Here is a 21,580-nt window from a genome sequence, read left to right as displayed (position 1 = left end):
TATTTAAAATAGTCTGGACATATTTAATAGTGCTGTAAGATTTATGAGCAGAAACTAGCTTCAAAACAGCCCCTTCTTACCTTGTTTTAAACTGACCCCAGGTTTCCGGGTAGAAGTCATTCGTAATCCATTATGAACTTCGAGAGTTGGTTGCAGGGTAGGTGTTTTGGTTTCATCACCTTCCTCAGAAAACTGATCTATATTGTCAACATTTAAGGCAAATTTCCAATTAAAAAACAGATGTAGAGTTTCAAGTCTGATGCTAACTCACTAAGTTACCCTGGTCGTTTACTTGTCCTAAAGAAAGGGCTAAAGCTCACCGTCATCATCTTCATCATCGTCTGCAGCATTGATCACCACTGGTGGGTGTGTAGGGCTGGGGACGTTTTCTGAACTTTCTACTTTCATAACACTTCGAAGCTGAGGAGAGGGATTAGACTGAACAGATAATTTGCTCTGCTGAACTGTGAGCTGGTTAGCTTTCACTTCCTCTTCTGGTGACTCAGGCACAGTGGGCAACACAGCTAGACATAAAAAATTAGTTGTTAAAAAAAAAAAAAAAGTCCCAATTCATCAAAAAATCTCCAACTATCTATAATAAGCTTGGTGATTTGAGCACTGTCTTTTTTAATGTATGTCTTTTAATTAAATTTTTAATTTAACTTAATTTTCCCAATTAGTTTCTAAACTTCCAGGAAGGAAAATGTGACTTCTAGCTAAAAATTATTCACTCCATGTAAACACAAAGTGGGCACTCAAGAGAATAAAAGCTAGATGCATAGTAATTATTTACACATTCTAGACATTAAATTTTAATACTGAAATTCTAGGCTGTAGGATCGAGAAGCAGCTTTTTAAAGAGACAGTGGGTAATACTTTTGAATCAAATCAGAAAGGAGTGAGACTTTTTTCCCCTTAAAGAAGATAAAAATATACAGCCATCAGATTTTAATCACACAGCAGATGTGGCTTTTAAATGGCTGATCACTCCACTAGGAAATTACTTTAAAAGGAAATAAATACTAACTTTTGACAGAGTGTTAAGTTTTATTTTAGATTATACCCGAGAGCAGGATAAGCAAATTTTTTAATATAAAGAAGTATACAGTAAATATTTTAAATCTTGTAGATCTGTGTTTCAACTACTCAACTCTGCAGTAGTAGCACAAAATTTGGCCATAGAAAATATGTAAACAAACAGGCAGGGCTTCATTTCAGTAAAATTTTACTTTGTAATACATGTGAAAGACCACGATTGCCAACCCCTGGCCTGGAGAATCAAGTTTCTTTTGAAAATCTCTGTAAGCATGATAAGACAATGGGAAATGAAGTAAGCTAAAGTAACCTAAACTGCCATGCCAAGAAACATTTGTGAAGCAGCACAGCTTTTGTCAACAAAGTTTCAATCATGACTGCTACTTTATTGGCTTATGACTGTGCACAAGTCATTTAACCTTAATAAAGTTCAGTTTCCTCATCTGAAGTGAAAATAAAACTGCTCTCTCACAAGACTACAGAGACAGCAATGTTTACAGTACTCTATATATGCATGTAGGCATTCATTACATAGCAACTAGCCTTTTAAAATTAAAAAACGAAACTCACTTTTGCTTGGAGGTAGGAAAAGGCCATCAACATAACGTCCTCTGTTGTGATGGAAAGCACAGTTTAGTTTCTGACATCCCATTGGCTGATTTTCCCAATAACAAGGAATCTCACTGCGTTTTTTCTGTAAGAGGAAAAAGACATCAGTGTGACCTGTATTAATTTGGTCATGTTTTCTGGACAAAGTTCACACAAGGGTAAAAATCTGAGGCATGTGAAATGATTTTGAGTATGAGGAAAAGGGGTTGCTAAAAGTGACATATCCTAGCATGATGGAGAAATGAAAGAGCCGGGAAGAACTTTGCTGTTCTTTCCTCCTTGCCCTCATCCTAAATGTCCATACTTAATTTAGAAAAGTAGGGTGCTAGAGTAGGTAAGATTATGGAGTCCAAGATAATAGTGTTTGATTCTCTATTGTATTACTTACTGACCATGTAATTAAATAATACCTCTTAGTCTCACTTTCCTGAGCTATAAAATGGGAGTACAGTAGCTATATAATCAGCTTCTTATGAGAAATAAATGAAATGATGTACAAGAAGCACTTAGCGATAGAAGAGTCAATAAACTGCAGTTGTTATCTGAAGCTGAGAGTTCAAGACTTGGATAAAAAAATTCTTCCCATTTGTGACTTCTCAAAGGCTCATGTAACACACTAGAAAGGTTTCCCTCCCAAGCTACCTTGCTTTTATAAAAAGGAACAAGAAAAACAAAAATAGAATGATTTGCTGGATCACAGGATATATGTCCAAGAGAAACACATATTAGTTCTAACATAGACATTACATTAGATGTATATAAAGAATTTCAAAACAACACTATTAAAAAGAGCTCCAAAATGGAAACAAAGCAAATGTATAGCAACACTAAAATGGATACATTCCAGTATATACATTCTGGAATACTTTGCAGTATATTCATAAAATACAATGCTATCCAGTAATGAGAGGGAATAAACAATATCATGGGTGCAAAATCAAAGAAGCTAAACAAAAGAGCACATACTGTATGATTCTATTTATGGAAAAACCAAAACAGGCAAAACTTTACTATGGTAGAATGGTCAAGATGGTGACTAGTTTTGGGATTGTGGTAAATGACAATGAGGAGATAGAGGGGGAAGACAGGGTTGGAAATGTTCTATTTCATGATCTGGGTGCTGGTCTATTAGGTATACTCACTTAAGGGAAATTCGACATGTAAGATAATGATTTGTGCACATTTCTATATAACTCAATAAAAAGAAGTCCTGATAAGCACTTCTGAAAAGTAATTAATGTTTGATTAATAACCTGCATTATGTTAGATCTCTCATAATAAGCAGCGTAAGCTTTAAATTTCAAGGCAAGAACAGCAGCGCTATTCAAAAACTTCTTTAAGAGAAACAACGCCCTAACAAAAAGAACCTTAAAGGCATCAAGAAAGGCAAGGATCCCAATATCTGCTGTACTGGGAGGTTGACAATTTGATAACACACTGTGTCGGTAGGAATGTGGAAGAATCATGAGTCCCACATACTGATAACAGAAACGTAAACTATCTCAACATCTCTGAAAGGTGATTTGGTAAAAATTATGTCACACTGCTTATTTAACTTACAGGCAGAGTACATCATGTGAAATGCCAGGTTGGATGAAGCACAAGCTGGAATCAAGATTGCTGGGAGAAAAATCAACAACCTAAGATATGCAAATGATACCACTCTAATCAGAAAGTGAAGAGGAAGTAAAGAGTCTCTTGATCAAAGTGAAAGAGGAGAGTAAAAAGTGAAAGAGGATGGCTTAAAATTCAACATTCAAAAAAACTAATAAGATCATGGCATCCAGTCCCATCACTTCAAGGCAAATATATGGGCAAACAATGGAAACAGTGATAGACTTTACTTTCTTGAGCTCTAAAATCACCGCAGACAGTGACTGCAGCCATGAAACTAAAAGATGTTTGCTCCTTGGAAGAAAAACTATGACAAACCTAGACAGTGTATTAACAAGCAGAGACATCACTTTGCCAACAAAGGTTCATAGAGTCAAAGCTATTGTTTTTCCAGTTGTCATGTATGGATGTGATAGTTGGATCATAATGAAGGCTGAACACTGAAGAATGGATTCTTTGGAGAAGACTCTTTAGAGTCCCTTGGACAGCAAGGAGGTCAGCCACTCAAATCCTAAAGGAAATCAACTCTAAATATTCACTGGAGAGACTGATGCTGAAGCTCCAATACTTTGGTCACCTGATGCAAAGAGCCAAGAGCCAACTCATTGGAAAAGATCCTGATGCTGGGAAAGATTGAGGGCAGGAAGAGAAGGGGATGACAGAGGATGAGATGGTTGGACGACATCACTGACTCAATGGACATGAGTTTGAGCAAACTCTGGGAGATAGTGAAGAACAGAGAAGCCAGACAAGCCACTGTCCATGGGGTTGCAGAATCACACATGATTGAGCAACAACAATGGAAAAGAGTTATGTCCTACACTTACTGCCACGTTTTAAAAAAGTATAGCAAATAATTCTGTCTTTGAAAGAACTGGATAGTATTTATTAGTATCCTGTTACCCTTAAAAGTTAGGTATAATAGCTACAACTGCACTTCCCTGGTGGTACAGTGGGTAAGAATCCGCCTAGTTAAGGGGACATGAGTCTGATCCCTGGTCTGGGAAGATTCCACGTGCTGTGGAGCAAACTAAGCCCATGTGCCATGACTACTGAGTCCACGCTCTACAGTCCATGTGCTACAAGTGCTGAAGCCTGTGCTCAGCAACAAGAGAAGCTACCGCATTGAGAGGCCCGTGTACTGAGATGAAGAGTAGCCCCCGCTCACTGCAGTTAAAGAAAGCCCATGAGGAGCAACAAAGACCCCAAGCAACCAAATGAAAAGTGAAGTGAAAGTTGCTCAGTCCTGTCCAACTCTTTGGGACTCCATGGACTATACACAGTCCATGGAATTCTCCAGGCCACAATACTGGAGTGACTAGCCATCCCCTTCTCTAGGGGATCTTCCCAACCCAGGGATCAAACTCAGGTCTCCCGCACTGTAGGCAGATTCAAGACTGAATCTGTAACCAGCTGAGTTACCAGGGAAACCCATGAAGCTAACAAGTGCTACCACTGTTATCACCAGGGAAGTGCAACCAAATAAATAAGTACATAAATACATAAATACATAAACACATACTTTTTTTAAAAAAGCTACCATTGCTCTTTAAAATAACAAGTATCCAATTACTTCTTGAGGTAGCACCTAATGCCAATCTTCCCTGCTGCTGAATCTGTCTTTGCTTCTTTCCTAAAAGCAATCTTCAAATTACTGGATGATTACTATGATAGCATTATCTTTAAACTGAAGTCACAGGACATTCATTTAATGTGTTTAATACCATTACTGAATTTTATTTCAAAATAAAAAGTAATACACAAACAATAAAGATGACTTGGAAAATACAATTAATACCTATTATGCCATTACACAGTGAGTCACTTATTTTGTTATAGAATTCATAAAAAAAACAAAACTGTAAAATGTATTGATTCACACTTAAAAGAAAGGTTTTCCATATAATTCTGTACATTTTCACTTAGCAACACATCCTCATAGTAACATTCTCCTACATGATTACTTCTTTAGCTTTTAAAAAAAGTTGTATATATAACACATGGTTCAAAGACATAGAGTTGGTCCAAAGATACACAATGAATGCTCATCATCTGCAGTAGATTATGTACTATAAAACTACCATAGGTATTTAATTAACAAATATGGAATCATTCTGTTGCTTAAAGACCCAGGGACTGAACCTAAGTCTCCCGCATTGCAGGCAGATTCTTTACCCACTGAGCCCCAGGGAAGCCCCATATAATGGGCTTCCCAGAGCAAAAACGCACACACATACTGCTGCATTTTCACTGCTGGGGGAAGTGTGTGTTCTTTGTGACCCCTCATGCAGAGATCATAAAAGAAACGCATGTATGAGTAACTCCAGACTATGACTATCTTTTTCTTTTATAATCAATGTATCCTTATTCTATCACTGTAATAAATCAGAATTCACATGAAATGCAGGAAAGGTGGGAGATATATATTCAATCCCTGGGTCAGGAAGATCCCTGGAGGAGGAAACGGCAACCCACTCCAGTATTCTTGCTTGGAAAATCCCACAGACAGAAGACCCTGGCAGACTACAGTTCATGGGGTCTCAAGAGGTCAGACACAACCGAGCACACACACATGCATGCATGAATGCATGCGTAAGCCATATGCTAACTCCCATGAGTTTTCTAAAGAATCCCAAATATATTAGGTTGATGCGAAACTGCGGTTTTTGCATTGCTGAAAGTTGCTGTTTCATACTGAATATATTCTTAAATAAATGTGATTATGTTATACATAATTTTAATGTGCATTTCTCACTTTATGTCTTTCTGCTAATGACTTATTATATGCTGTTTATTTTACATTTATTTTAGACTAGGGAAATGATGTTAGACAAAAAGCAAATTCAAGTGATTTTCTTATTCAAGTTCAAAATGGGTCATAAAGCAGTGGAGACAACTCACATCAACAATGCATTTGGCCCAGGAACTGCTAACAAACATACAGTGCAATGGTGTATGAAATGGTTCAAGACATTTTGCAAAGGAGACAAAAGCCTTGAAGATGAGGATCAGAGTAGCTGGCTCAGAAGTTGACAATGACCAACTGAGAGTAATCATTAAAGCTGATCCTCCAAAGAACTCAAAGGTGATCATTCTGTGGTCGTTTGGCATTTGAAGCAAATTGGAAAGGTGAAAAAGCTTGAAGAGTGGGAGCCTCGTGATCTGACCGAAAATCAAAAATATCACTGTTCTGAAGTGTTGTTTTCTCTCATACTATGCAACAACAAACCATTTCTTGATCATATTGGGACAAGCCACAAAAGGTGGATTTTATACAACTGAGGCTGACCAGCTCAGCGGCTGAACGGAGGAGAAGCTCCAAAGCACTTCCCAAAGCTAAACTTGCACCAAAAAAAAGGTCATGGACACTGGTGATCTGCTGCCAGTCTGACCCACTACAGCTTTCTGAATCCTGGTAAGACCATTACATCTGAGAAGTATGCTCAGCAAATCAACGAGATGCACAAAAAACTCCAACATCTGCAGCCAGCACTGGTCAACAAAAAGGGCTCAATTCTTCTCCACAACACCACCCAACCGTTGCACAAGCAACACTTCAAAAGTTGAACAAATTGGGCTATGAAGTTTTGCCTCATCCACCATATTCACTTGACCTTTCGCCAACCATCACTTCTTCAAGCATCTTGCCAACTTTTTGCATGGAGAACGCTTCCAAAACCAGCAGGATGCAAAAAATGTTTTCCAAGAATTCATCAAATCCCAAAACAATTTATTTCTCATTGGCAAAATGTGTTGATTGTAATTAATCCTATTTTGATTAATAAAGATGTGTTTCAGGCTAGTTATAATGATTTAAAATTCACAGTCTGAAACAGCTATTATGTTCGCACCAATCTAATATATGTTCTTAGAGACTGGCACAGCTTTCCTAAGAGTTGTGCCAGTTTATTCTGCTTGCAATGTTACAGCAGGATTTTTCAAAAGTTGCAAGAGCATTTCTTTTTCTGAACATACTTAGTGAATCTGCTATTTGGAAGACAGCATAGAATGTTGTTGTCTATTTGTTAAGTCATGACCAACTCTTTGCAACCCCATGGACTGCAGTCCACCAGACTCCTTTGTCCGTGGGATTTCCCAGGCAAGAATACTAGAGTGGGTTGCCATTTCCTTCTGCAGGGGATCTTCCTGACCCAGGGATCGAACCCATGTCTTTTGCACAGGCAGGCAATTCTTTACCACTGAGCCACCAGGTACTCAGCTGAAACCAGAATGGAGTCGTTACATAACCGCAGACCTACAAACTGCATATTTAGGCTCTTTCTTCTTTCCCCACCCCTTCTCAAACAATTCACAAAGTCATAATGTGAGGCTGAGAGAGGGAGGCGTGCACGCTGGGAGAGGAAGGGCAAGAGGCCCAGAGCAGCGTGGTGGAGGCTGACTGAGACGAGGAAGGCAGCCATGGGACCAAGTGGGCCTGGCACAAGCTGCAGGGCTAGCAAAGCATGTGTCGGAGGAGGGCCAGCACAATGCTGGAGCCTGAGAAGGGTGCGAAGGCTTCCGTGCAGAAGCCGTCTCATTACAGGGTGAGGAGGTCAGCCTAGAAGGGGCATCAAAGACTAGGCAGGGTGGGAAGGCAGGATCTTCCTGAGTGGGGGTCGAGTGTAGTCAGAGAAGGAGCAGGGTGGGGAAGCAGAGAACCTGGATAATCTTGTTAGGACGGAAAGTGAAGAAGTGTTCAAAAGAAGGATGGAAACAGAAAGATACAGAAATCAGCTTTAGGGGCTCTTATTGGCCAAACATCAACCTGAGGAGGAAAAAATGATAGTAATGGCATATAACACACTGAATAAAACAGGAAATCACTGAGGTCACACATAAAAAGCTGGGGGAAAAAACTTCGTTCAAAATTTAATATGAAATGGGATAATTACAAGGTCTCAAAGTACCTTTCCAAAATATATTTACTTAATTAGAAAAAAAAAATGTATAGTGAAGCAATCTGGTGGCTACCACCTTAATGAAGTGATGCAAGTTAACATCAGTAATGGGATAATTAAAATTGTACACCACTCAATGGTAAGCAATGAGAAGAATATCACCTCTGTGATATTCCTGCCAAAAATATAAGATCTGAATTTAGCAATGAGGATTGGAGAACGAAATGGCAACCCACTCCAGTACTCTTGCCTGGAAGATCCCATGGACGGAGGAGCCTGGTAGGCTACAAGTCCATGGGGTTGCAAAGAGTCGGACACGACTGAGCGACTTCACCTAGCAATGAGGAAGTATTAGATAAACCCAAAGTGAGGAACATTCTACAAAATAACTGTCCTATAGTGACCAAAAATGTAAGGTCAATGAAAGGCAAGAAAAAACTGATCAACTGTTCTAGACAGAAGGCCAAATCACTATGACAACTAGATGCCGCACAACTAGATGATTCTGAACCCACTCCTATTGCAATAAAGAATGCCACCACTTCAAGGGCAAAACCTGAATGGGAGCTGAAAATTCAATGAGAGTAATATATAATATAAATGTTAATATTCTAATTTTGATGGTTTATCACAGTTATGTGAGAGAATATCTTTTGTGCTTGTAGGAAATAGTCATGAAAGTATTTAACCCTAAATGGTTTAGAGGAAAGTATCATACTATACTTGCAACTTTTCTCTAAGTTCAGACTGTTTTAAAATAAACACAGAAATATAAATACTCCCTAAATATACATGTATAATTTTTACACTTTAGACAGATTACCAAACGGCCTTTATGAAATATGACACTAATTCATACCATAAAGCATCTCGATAATAAGTGAGCATTTTACTAATGACAGAAATTTCACCAGGTCATTAAAAGAGAATTTAACCCACATGTTACATAAAATGTTTTTTACTGCCATACTTTTTATTGTCCCATCAGGACACAAGACTACTTACTAAAACACAAACTGAAGACTTACATCAATCTCCATGTGCCGAAACCTGCACACCTGTCGAAAACAGCGCCCTTCTTGCCATAATGTGCAAACAGTTTCATTTCCCAGGGCAGCTTCACAGTGACGGAATGGACAGCTGTCACCCTGTAAACAAAGAGAATAATACAGAAAAGAACTGTGGTATTGAACCAGCCCCCAGGCAAAATGCTCCAAGTTTCTTGGTATCTAGACAAACACAGAAGAGTAAGGAGAGACAGGCAAGGTAGAAAACAACTGAAATGGGATGATAAGAACAATCTGAGGTCAAGAAATTTTTAATTTCCTAAAACCTATTTCTTGACAGTATCTTTTATCTGATCTGACAACATGAATGACAAAAGCTGAGAGATGGGGTCAAAAATACAAGTGGGAATATTAGGTACCCTTAAAAAATGTTTTACAGTTAATCTCCAAAACCATTTCATATATCCTGACTTATATAACTAGCTTTAAATGGAAAATTAGAAGCAGATTAGAATTTAAGTATAATTCCATGTTTCACTATAAACTTCATATAATGCTACTATTTGAAACAAAATGCTACTGTTGTGCAACTTGTTACCTAAAATCAAAGCTTTGCTCAAAACTAACAATTTTAAATATAGCACCAAAATGATTTAAGAAAAATACTTGGGGGGGGGGAAACACATGTATAGAATTAGTCATAAAGGAATAACAGAAAATAATGGGTAAATTCTAAATGGAGCTGCAGAAGAATCAGGCTGAAATACAGGAAGCTCCAACAAAGAAAAAAGCTCTAATAAACCTGCAAAAGCATATTTAGAAGAGTGGCTTTAGGATTCAGCAGGATATCTGCAGACAGAAGTCAAATTCAATCCATGACAATTCTATAAATACAATACAATCCACCCATTCATTTACTACAAAACAAATTTACTACACAAAGATCAAAGTTAGTAAGCCACAGTCAAGTGTTCCTAATTCCTGAAAAGCACCCTGAACAGATTAATTATAGCTATAAGAACACTGAACGATGACTAAATGCTATGGATCTTTTTACTTCTGGAGAGTATGGAGAAAAAATGAACAGGAAAAAAACGATGAGTAATCAATTCCCTTAGGAATGCTATCCTTTACTAAAAAATTGACAGCAAATAAACAGTTGAGCAAAATATAAAAGACAACTTGGTATACTGAGAAAATTTTATTCAATTTTATTAGGGAAATCATAGAAAGAACTGATTTAGAGATGCCAATTCTTACTTTAGTACAAGTAGAATAGAAAAAAAAATAGCAGTCTTCTCCTTGATTAGGCATGCTGAGTAGATCCTTAGATGAGAAGTGGCTTTTTGAAAATAAGCCACTGCTTCCTCTAGGCGAGGACCAGCTCCAAGTCCTCTTGATATGGGTTTAATCTTCCAAAAGACAAGTCAATCACAGAAATCGTCTTTTAAATGTTAATCCTAAAATGAGAAGACAATGAATGAAAATATTTCAGGTAAATTCTTTCAACATTCTTCTCCAAATCACCTTGGCCAATGAGCAGAGGCTTATGAAAATTCTGATTCATATTTTAATCTGTGAGTGTTGTACATTCTCATCTACAATGCAAAATTTTTGTTAAACAGCCATGTGTCTTTCTTTGCATTCTCTATGGTGCTTCAGCATCAATTATGTAAGCATTATATATTCAACAAATGATCTGCAGTTTAGATTATTAACTTGGACTATTTTACACAAGATAATCTGCTAAATCTGTATTTCTGACAAACTAGACTTTTTTCATCTAACAAACGTTCCAATATTTCCACAAGCATTTTTGTTATTTCAAAAGTATACAATTCTAAGTATGTGGAAAAAACTCTCGCTGGAATAGCTCGTGAACCACTACCCCTGAAAAATCTGTAGAGCGAGCTAATACAATGAAGATGACAAAGAGCTATACACCAATTACGGCACAAAGAGCAAAAGAAGTTCTCAGGGCTTATCCCTAAAATAGTGCTTAAGCAGAATGATCAATATTCCCTCTCCCCTTTAGTCTTTGCCATACCCTAGTTCTCACACTAAAGGGTTCAAGAAAGCAAGCTTCTACAGAAGTAAAAATACATGACAAGAGCACATGTCAGAATTTGGAAGGGGTTTTTCTACAAACTCCTACATCAGAGGATAAAGTTTCAGAAACATGGATCTAGGGACTTCCCTTGTGGTCCAGTGGTTAAGACTTGCAATTCCACCACCCGGGGAATGGAGTTGGTCCCTGACTGGGCAAGTTCTGCACACCAAAAGGTTTTGGCCAAAACAAAACAAAAAGATCCTAAAAAGAGAAACACTGATCTACAACTTGAAATTAGATGAATCAAATTCATTCATATTTTCTGCTAACAATTCCTAATCCAAGAATAGCAGGCCATGGTAAAACCAACCTTTAACTCAGCAACCTAGGTTAGAAGAGTTATGTTACTAAACACACATGAAACCTTCAAAATTTAAATATCCTATGACTTTCAATTCCATTCCCAGAATTTATCCTGAGATTAATATTCAACAGTGGAAACAGTGACAGACTTTATTTTTTTGGCTCCAAAATCACTGCAGATGGTGACTGCAGCCATAAAATTAAAAGACACTTGCTCCTTGGAAGAAAAGTTATGATCAACCTAGACAGCATATTAAAAAGCAGAGACATTACTTTGCCAACAAAGGTCCGTCTAGTCCAAGCTATGGTTTTTTCAGTAGTCATGTATGGATTTGAGAGTTGGACTATAAAGAAACCTGAGAGCCAAAGAATTGATGCTTTTGAACTGTGGTGTTGGAGAAGACTCTTGAGAGTCCCTTGGACTGCAAGGAGATCCAATCAGTCCATCCTAAAGGAAATCAGTCCTAAATGTTCATTGGAAGGACTGATGCTAAAGGTCAAACTTCAATAATCTGGCACCTGATGCGAACAATGGACTCATTTGAAAAGACTGATGCTGGGAAAGATTGGAGGTGGGAAGAGAAGGGGACAACAGAGGATGAGATGGTTGGATGGCATCACTGACTCAATGGACACGAGTTTGAGTAAGCTCCGGGAGTTGGTGATGGACAGGGAGGCCTGGTGTGCTGCAATCCATGGGCTTGCAAAGAGTCGGACACGACTGAACTGAACGAATATTCAACAAATATACAAAAGAATAGTGCATAAGAAAGTTCAGCACCATCTTCTAACAGGGAAAAAACACCTAGAAACCTAAGTGTTCAAACACTGATGCTTCTATAAGCCAAGGAATGACAAGGATTGCCAGCAAACACCAGAAGCTACAAGAAGCAAGGAAGGATCATTTCCCTACAGGTTTCAGAGAGAGCATGACCCTGTTAACACCTTTTCAGACTTCTAACCTCCAAAACTGTTAATAACAAACTTCTGTTGCTTTAAGACACCCAAGTTCGTGGTACTTTGTTATGGAAGCCCTAGGAAACTAATATACATTACAAATAGAGTCAACTGAACTTTGCCAAAAAAGCAAGGCAATTTCAAAGGAGAAAGGACAGTCTTTTCAATATACAATGCTGGAAGAGGAGGATACCTGTATGCAAAAAAATATATCTAGACAGAGACCTTACACCTTTCACAAAAATTAAAATGGATCACAAATGTGAAATTATAAAACTCCTAGAGAATAAAACAAGAGAAAATCCAGGTGATTCTTGGTGTGGTGATAGCTTTTTAGACATAACACCAAATGTACAGTCCATTAAAGGAACCATTGATAAGTTGGAGTTAATTAAAATTAAAAACTTCCACTTCTCAAAAGCACTATTAAGAGAATGAAAAGCCAAGTTACAGACTGGGAGAAAATTTCTGCAAAACACATAACTGATAAAGGACCAGTATCCAAAATATACAAAGAACCCTTAAAATGCAACAATAAGAAAAACAAACCAGGGACTTCCCCGGTGGTTCAGTGGTTAAGACTCCATGCTTCCAATGCAGAAAGCACAGGTTTGATCCCTGGTGGGAAACTAAGATCCCACATGCCATGGGGCGCAGCCAAAAAATAAATTAATTAAGTTAAAGAAAAACTAATTTAAAAATGGGCAAAAGATCTAAACAGACACCTCAACAAAGAAAATATACAGATGACAAACAAGCATATGAAGAGACACTCAGTATCACTGGGAGTTGCAAATTCCTTTTAGAATGGCTGACAAAAATCCAAAAACTGGCACCACCAAGTGCTGGTGAGGATGTGGTAGCAGGAAGAAATCTAAACCTAGAAAAACAAAGATCAAATGTTAGCAGTAGTTATAGTCATGGTAATAGGATTACAGGTGGCTATTTATTATTTTATGTTGAGAATAACACTACATTTTCTAATATGATGAAACACAGATATAACAGAAAACTTAAGTCTACCCTAACTGACCTGACCATTGTTTATATACTACAGAACAGAACAAGGATTGGGTCTTTAATACCACCTCACCAGTCCACTACCAACATTCCTCTGACCACCAACAGAATGCATTGCACCACAGGGTACACCAAAAAGTAACTTTTTAAAAATCAGAGGGAGAGAGGGAATTTCCTGGTGGTCCAGCAATTAGGATTTGGCATGTTCATGGCCTGAGTTCGATCCCTGGTTGGGGAACTGAGATTCCATAAGCAGAATGCCCAAAGAAAGAAAGAAAAGAAAATTTAGAGGCAGGAAAAATTAGGACTTTGAGATTAACATATACATACTACTACATATAAAATAAATAATCAACAAAGACCTACTGTATAACACAGTATATTATAAAACTCTTAATAACCTGTATGGTAAAAGGATCTGAAAAAGAATGGATATGTGTATAAAGTGAAATCACTTAGCCGTGTCCGACTCTTTGCGACCCCACGGACACCAGGCTCCTCCGTCCATGGGATTTTCTAGGCAAGAGCACTGGAGTGGGTTGCCATTTCCTTCTCCAGGGAATCTTCCCAACCCAGGGATGGGACCCAGGTCTCCCGCATTGTAGACACACGCCTTACCGTCTGAGCCACCAGGGAAGTCTGGATATGTTTGTATGCACAACTGAATCACTCTACTGTACGCCTGAGACCAACAGGGCACTGTAAGCCAACTCTACTACAACATAAAATAAAAACTAAAAAGTGCCTCCAACGGGATCAAGTCTCTAGGAATATTCAATTAACTACAATGACACACACAGTAAGAAAAAGTGTTAGTCAGAAACGAATGGAAACGTTTTACAATAGAAAGGTCTTTTTATAAAGGGGAAAAGGCTTTGGTGTCCCTTTCATTCCTGAAATCAACATGCCAAGGAACATAAATGAAACTGTTGTTGGTTTCAGTAAGACTGCTACATATTAAACAAACAAAATGAGATTTATGAAATAGCAGAATAGCATGAGTTGTACTTTTCCCCTCATTTTTTCAAAATCGATTCTGTAAAACACCCTGAGGAAGGCAAGGCAAGGCATGGAGAGATTGAATCCTGAATAGATATGCACCACATTACTAATGTTTAAATAGAACAGTTCATATATCCCTTTTATATACTGAACTTCTTTAACTTTCACTGGTGGTTGGGGGGGAAGGATATAACTGCTATGCAAGAAAATGGCCCCCAAAAATATAAAGGTAAAAATTGACTGAACTATTACTACGTAAGACAAAAGTCCAAAACCATGGTGCACATTCCTTTTTTAATAAAAAAGAAATAGTATCCAAGATAAAGAAAAATCTGAATAAACACTGATGAAAAAGACAAAACTGAATCATAGGATATCACTATTGGGACATTCCCCAGAATGCAAAAAGATGTCAATGTGAGAGGAAAGATAACGCAGAAATAATTCCAGAAGATTCAATTTCTACACAATGAAAATTATACAAGGATGGAATGGAACTGGTAGAAATAATAATAAAATACAAGGATGGAATGGAACTGGTAGAAATGATAATAAAATAACAATACAAAGAAATTTCCCTAAACTGGATGAACTTAAGTCTTTTACTAAAGGATTCATCAAATGCCAGGCAGAAATTTTCTTTAAAGACATCGCTATTTCACCATATACCATATATACAATGGTGAAATTTTTGAATTCCAATGGTAAAGCAGAATTATACAGACTTCCAGGAAAAACCAGACTGAAAACAAAAGAAAGAAAATCAGACTTGACATTTGACACATCATTTGAATCTCTAAAATTTCAAAAGACAAAATATCCAGAATTTAAAAGGTGATATTATGACCCTAGATTGAGCTTTTCAAATTACATTTCAAGAAAAGCTCAGGACTGGGAAGAAGGTTTTAGAAAGTCTCATAAAGTATATATCATATATGTACTCCACATGTTTTTTCAAAAATTACTAAAGGAAGCAGTTTAACTTCAGAAAAAAAATTAGAAAAAATAAATAGTAGAAAAAGAACAAAACAATGAAAAGGCATTATCTCTTTTTTTTTTTTTTTTTAAGTTTTAAAGCAACTACTTGGGGGTGTCTGATTTATGATACAGCTGATAAATCCTAAATAAAGTGAACCATATAATATATCAAAAGAGTAACAAAACATGATCAAAAAAGGTTTATTCCAGAACTAAGAATGGCTTAATATTGGGAAATTCATTACTAGAATAAACAGGGGTTAAAAAAGGAAACCCTGTGGTATCTTAAGATTTCAAAAACAGAAAAATGGTGAAAAAAAATATTTAAAACTGTAGTTTTTTAAAAGTTAAAATGCCTTTTTAAAAAAAGCTACAAACAACATCTATTCCCAATAAAAACTCTGTAAATTACAAGGAACCTTCTTAGCATAAGTGTACTAATTGATGAGAAACCATCATCATATGTGACATGGTAAAACACTACAAGTCAGTCACTCAAGGGAAAAAAAAGGCTGTCTGTATCATCATCCAACACTGTTTCAGAGTTCAACGCATGCAATAAGGGAAAAAAGTATAAAGATTAGAAAAGATGAAGCAAAAAAATTTAGTATCTGTAGATTTTATGCTTGCAAACTATAAAATCTAACAATCAATTAAAGAAATTTAAAATAATAATATATTTTTTAAAATCAGTAAATTTCTTATGTTCCAACAACAATCATTCAGATAGCAAGAGTCCTAGTCACAATAAAACTAAAATATATAGGAAGAAAATAAAGAAATATAAAAGACCCCACCAAATTAGAAACAAAACCAAAACTATTAAACTACTAAGCCACAGAAAACCTGGATAATGGAGAGATAATGGAGTAGAGGCTTAACGAAGTTTACTTTCCCCCTAAATAATGTAAGCAGATTGAATGCAATTCAATTCAAAATCTCAATGATACTTTATTATTGGAACCTGACAGACTGCAAAGTTACTTAAGAGTAACTAAGAAAATCTTAAGAAGAATGAGAGGGCTCTGGGCTTCCTGTAATTACTACAGGTGTGTAATATTGGCAAATGAAAGAGTACAAGATAAACAGAATTCAAGCAATTTCTGGAAAAAGTGGCATTTGAAATTAACAACAACAAAAAATTAGCCATCCGTTTGAAAAAAATAAATTCTATATCATACAAAAAGGTTCCAGGAGAACAAAAGCAAGGATGACAAAGATGCTTTAACTCACTAAAAGCACTATATAAGAAAGATTCTAAATTCATAACTATGCTGAGCTAAAAAGCAACCATTTTTGACAATGCTTAAGGGGAGGAAGAGAGGCAATGTCATGTAACTAAAATCCTTAGATTACATTTTAATATAAAATATGTAAACACTTAAGTACTGGAAAGAAATGCATGGTATTATTTTTTAATAAGCTCAGGATGAAAAAAACCTGTCCTAAACATAATACCAAAGCTACAAACCAAGACAAAAATCATAGATATGACTACATAAAATGAAAACCATTCATATAGCAAAAGATCAGCAATATGGCCAAGGATTAATACCTTCACTAAAAGGGATGTGTTAAGAACTTTTGAAAATCAAAAAGACTTCATTGATACAGTAAATTGGTATAACCTCCTTAGAGAATTGTAACAATTCTACAAATTCACATTTAAGAACTGGTTCAAAGAAATAGTTCACATATACGTGTGTTTATATATATATATATAGCTGTTTTTAGATAAGGGGTTATTTTTGTTTTCAATGGCAAAAACCCAAATGTCCATCAATGAAGAACATATTAAATTATTGCGTATCTATTCTTATAAAGCAACAAACATAGTCATTAAAAAGAGGTGAGGCAAAGCTATGAGTATGGACATGAAACTATGCCACAATAAACTGTTAATGGTGGTTTTCTCCAAGGAGGCAGAATTACAGGAAGAATCCGCCTTGTCTATATTGTTTTTACTTTTATTATGAGTATGTATTATAAAAAAAAAGAAGGGGTAGTGATATTTCTATCAAAAAAACCCCAAAACTTGTAAACAATTACAAGAAAAAAATAATGTGTTGACAATTAATTATCTTTTTGATTTCTTACTGGTTCAGGAAAATTATGCCCTAAATCACAAAAGTGTTCACAACTTTAATGATTAAAAAAAAACCCAAACACATTTCCACACTTACATTAGCTGGTTGATCTCAACAGGAATGTCTGTGTCTTCACTGAGTTCCAATTTATTACGCCTGTAGGTCGAACCAACACTCAATCCATGAGTTAATAATAATGAGGCAGAAAGAATTTTCCTCCTCACATTGCCAAGGAAACCTCTCAGCCACAATTCAAACACAGGATGTGTTTTTAAAATATCTCTCAACTACTGAGAGTTTAAGTCCATTCAAATAACCTTTGTCAAACTGGAGACAGCTAGGGTTAGTTATCTCCTCAAAAAAAAAAACAAACAAAAAAACAACAAAAAAGAGTTCATATAAAGATGAACTTGAGATTCAAAGGATTATCAAAAAGAAAAAAAGATCAATCTTCCATAGCCGAACAATTAAAAAGAAAAAAGAAAGAAAAAAATTAAAAAAAAAAACACACCAAAATTCAATAAGATCCAATTTCTGGTCTTCAAGATTTCTTCACCTATTAAGAAAAAAACAGAAACCTTCCCCCATCTTTATTATCTGTATAATAAAAACATACTTGTATGTAAAAATATAGTGTTTTATGTATAATATACATATACATATATACTAACTGGCTTATAAACACACACACACGTACACAAATGTGTAGAAATAAAACATCTGGGTAAGTTTTCCCTTTTAAAATACACTACAAAAGCCTTTAAATTTGGGTCATTATAAAAATAGTGAATTTCCTCTTATACCAAAGTATCATGAAGTACTTTAATGCTACACTAAATTTTGCCCAGCCCACAAAATAAAAATGAAGGGAAATCCTCACACATATATCGATGTGTATAATATGGATGTATGTATACTGTCACATCATCTTTTATCATCTTCAGGGAGTGTTTAACCAAAAAAGATAGAGGTGTACAGTGACAGAGTAACTACAGAGTGGTGCAGCAAGCTGTAGAAGGCAGAGCAGCATTACAGCCATCCTGAACTGGCGCTGTCAAACATAGAGAGCTTCTATCTAAGGGAAGACTTTCTTCTCCTTTTAGAGCACCCGTGTCACTGGCGTGACATTCAACGGTGGCCCTGCAAAGGCTTGTGCAATCTAGTTCCAAATTCTTTACTAGTGATGGCGACAACTAAACACCTTGTAGTTATCCATTTACTCCAGTTAGTAAAAGGGTAAACTTTTGGAGTTGAAATTTCATTTCACAATGGTACATTTACCATTTAAGAATTTCAAAAAAACAAAAATGAAGAGCGATTTTGATACATAGAAATGAGTTCTAAATTTTGAAACCAGCCCAGTAACAAAGCAATTTTGACTCTCATGTAATAAATACTACATAATTTCTAGGCTAAATCTTGCCAAATACTATCCAAGACAAAACTAAAATCAAAACTTTAAAAAAAGTGGACACCTTTTACTCACACTTAATACTAGTCAATTTTCCAGGAAATTTTTGGGCAGGGAATATCCCCAAATCTAAAATGAAAAAAAGGAAAAATTGGGATCTTACATTAGTTATTCGGTCTGAAACTTTTACTAAAAGTCATTATTTCTGGCCTCCCACTCGATCACAAAAACATACTCTCAGAGTGGAAAGGGACAAGATCAACTGAGATCAATTCTTTCATTTAACCAGTGAGGCAATGATTCCTAACACATGAAAATAGTGACTGCTTATTTTAAAATAAGAATTAAGGCCAAAATAATCTCACAGTTAAGAATACAGTATTATGGATCATTCAGTGTAATTTTTAAAAAGACATTTATGATCACTTAAATTCAGAGAAACATTCTTTGGGAAACAGATACTGGTTTTGTCACAGTATGCTCATGGGGCTTTCATTTCAATTCCCATTCAATCTTCTCCAATTCTGTAAATTTTTTGTCATTTACCCATAAATTATATAAAAGTACCTATATAATCTTTTATTGCTTTTACAATAAAAGTTAAATAGGGCAATTCAAACACTAAAAGTATTTTTTCCTAATTGCTTTCTAATGTTTCCATTTTATATAGATCCAGTCTTTAATATAACGGACAACTCTATCACACTTATTAAGTTGAAATTATAAAATTGACCAGTATGAGGAGGCAATTGGAAATTCCCAAGTATAAAACAATTTTGTGAACTTTTGTTTTTGCCAAGCTGTAAGTATCAATCAGGGTTTTTAAGAAATAGAAAAATAGTGGTGGTAGGGGGAGGGGACATATCAGTTTAGTATGAAACTGAAAGTCGCTCCACTCTATACGACTTTGTGAACCCATGGACTATACAGTCCTGCCTTTTCTCTATTTTATTGGTTTCAGAGCAATCAACCTTCCCAAGTTGAGAGAAATTTTAACTTAAAACCAATTACTCGTTCTATCTACCAGCCAGAAATAGCCTAAGGCCTTTCAATGCTGCACTATATTTTTCTAATTAAAAAACTCTCTTTTCCCCTCTCAATTGGTACAAACAAAATTTCAGGTGATAGCTATACTGAATTACTACTACGAAATCTTTAAAGTTAGTCTTCACTTTGTCGATACTGTATCACCTCTGAGGAATTTTCAGCCCTTTCTGTGTTCTCAGGTTTCCCCAGATAGTGCATAAAGAATAATTAGTGTAACTACACATAACAATTATAGCAATTAGGATACACTAACATAGCAATAAGTTGCCCATTTTAAATGGAGAAAGGAAAAAGAAATTAAGATAATATTTCTTTTTCATTGCTTTGAATAACTTCATTCTCAGGATCCCAGCTTAGAACCAATGCAGAATAATCATAGTTAACGTTTTTCAAGTTCATTTTCAGAAACATCAGCTGTTCTATATTATCAAAGTCCAGGCTCATGATCTGTTTTGGATGAAAGTGGCTATTTGCAGTAAAGACACATTCAGACTGCCAACTACACATGGGGCAGCTCAGATACTGAATGGCAACTTGGGTCAAAGCTGGCCATACGTTCACCTTCTTCTGCCAATAAAACAAAGGGTCATCACCCCCTGAGATCTCTGAATACTTCTCTTTGAAGTATTCATCCACTATTGCCATAGCAGAAGGAAACATTAAGCTTTTGCCTCCAATGGCAACATTATCTGCAGCTGAACTATCAACAGATCCTGAAATGGAGGTGCCTTCCCTTATAGATGAGGTAAATGAATCGGCTCCTAGTATAGCTGAGGAACCAGAAGCTTCTGAAGTTGCAATATGGCAGACCTCTGGCGAAGATTCCATATAGTTACAAACTTCTTCTGCAAGGATCTGCTTATAAGTTTCCAAATCAGCACCTTGAGGAAAAAAGTCTCCCAAACTGTTTTTAAAGCAAGGATCTAACAAAGCAGCCAAGATACAGGGCTTGGATTTGAGCATGGCACTTAGTAGGGTGTCAGTTTCAAGTTTCAGAGATAAACTGTCTACCAGATTGAGGGCCTGAGTAATACCTCTAACTTGAAAATCTTCTCTGAGTTTCTGCAGGGAAAGGAGTAGATGATGGATTAGGGGTAGCACATGATTCAATCCTATGGTCTTCACACTCACTTTCTGGGTGGCCTCCTCAAATGGTTTAAGAATATCACAAACATATGTCATTAGAGTCCATTGAAGGGAGGTGAGCACAACTCCACTGGCTCTACCAAGACTATGGTGAACTGAGTAGCAATGCTCCAAGAGCCATTTTAACATATAAAAGGTAGAAGTCCAATGGCCAGCTTCATCTTGCTTCAAATTTTTCCATGGAAGTTGGTGATCATTTTGGAACTCTTGCAGTATCTGACGGGCCTTGACTGAGTGACTAAAATGATGACAGGTTTTCCTGGCAGCCACTAACATGTTCTCAATGCTTTTGTGCTCACAGAAAAAGTCCTGAATGACTACATTTAAACAACGCAGGAAGCATGGCACGTGGGTAA

The 21,580-nt window shown here is 36.4% G+C and overlaps 2 protein-coding genes across 2 annotated transcripts in view; both read right to left on the bottom strand.

Moving 5' to 3' along the window:
• The window catches only part of ZC3H11A (zinc finger CCCH-type containing 11A), a 29,464-nt gene extending 18,907 nt beyond the window's left edge, over positions 1 to 10,557 (bottom strand). Inside the window, exons 1-5 of the mRNA XM_065938194.1 lie at positions 10,424 to 10,557; positions 9,185 to 9,304; positions 1,606 to 1,729; positions 321 to 524; positions 81 to 197 (exon numbers count right to left, since the gene is read on the bottom strand). Of these exons, the coding sequence (XP_065794266.1) occupies positions 81 to 197; positions 321 to 524; positions 1,606 to 1,729; positions 9,185 to 9,304; positions 10,424 to 10,477 (619 nt within the window). The 5' untranslated portion in view covers positions 10,478 to 10,557. The remainder of the gene's footprint in view (positions 1 to 80; positions 198 to 320; positions 525 to 1,605; positions 1,730 to 9,184; positions 9,305 to 10,423) is intronic.
• An 8,003-nt stretch (positions 10,558 to 18,560) lies between these two features.
• LOC136169928 (uncharacterized) lies at positions 18,561 to 18,660 on the bottom strand. The gene has a single exon (XM_065938195.1). The coding sequence runs from the start codon at positions 18,657 to 18,659 to the stop codon at positions 18,561 to 18,563; it is 99 nt and encodes a 32-aa protein (XP_065794267.1). The 5' UTR covers position 18,660.
• Between the last annotated feature and the right edge of the window lie 2,920 nt (positions 18,661 to 21,580).

The sequence above is a fragment of the Muntiacus reevesi genome, chromosome 5 (assembly GCF_963930625.1).
Source record: "Muntiacus reevesi chromosome 5, mMunRee1.1, whole genome shotgun sequence".
Taxonomy (NCBI): Eukaryota; Metazoa; Chordata; class Mammalia; order Artiodactyla; family Cervidae; genus Muntiacus; species Muntiacus reevesi.
Note: the sequence above shows the minus strand (reverse complement) of the source record. Positions and strands in the feature narration are given on the sequence as shown.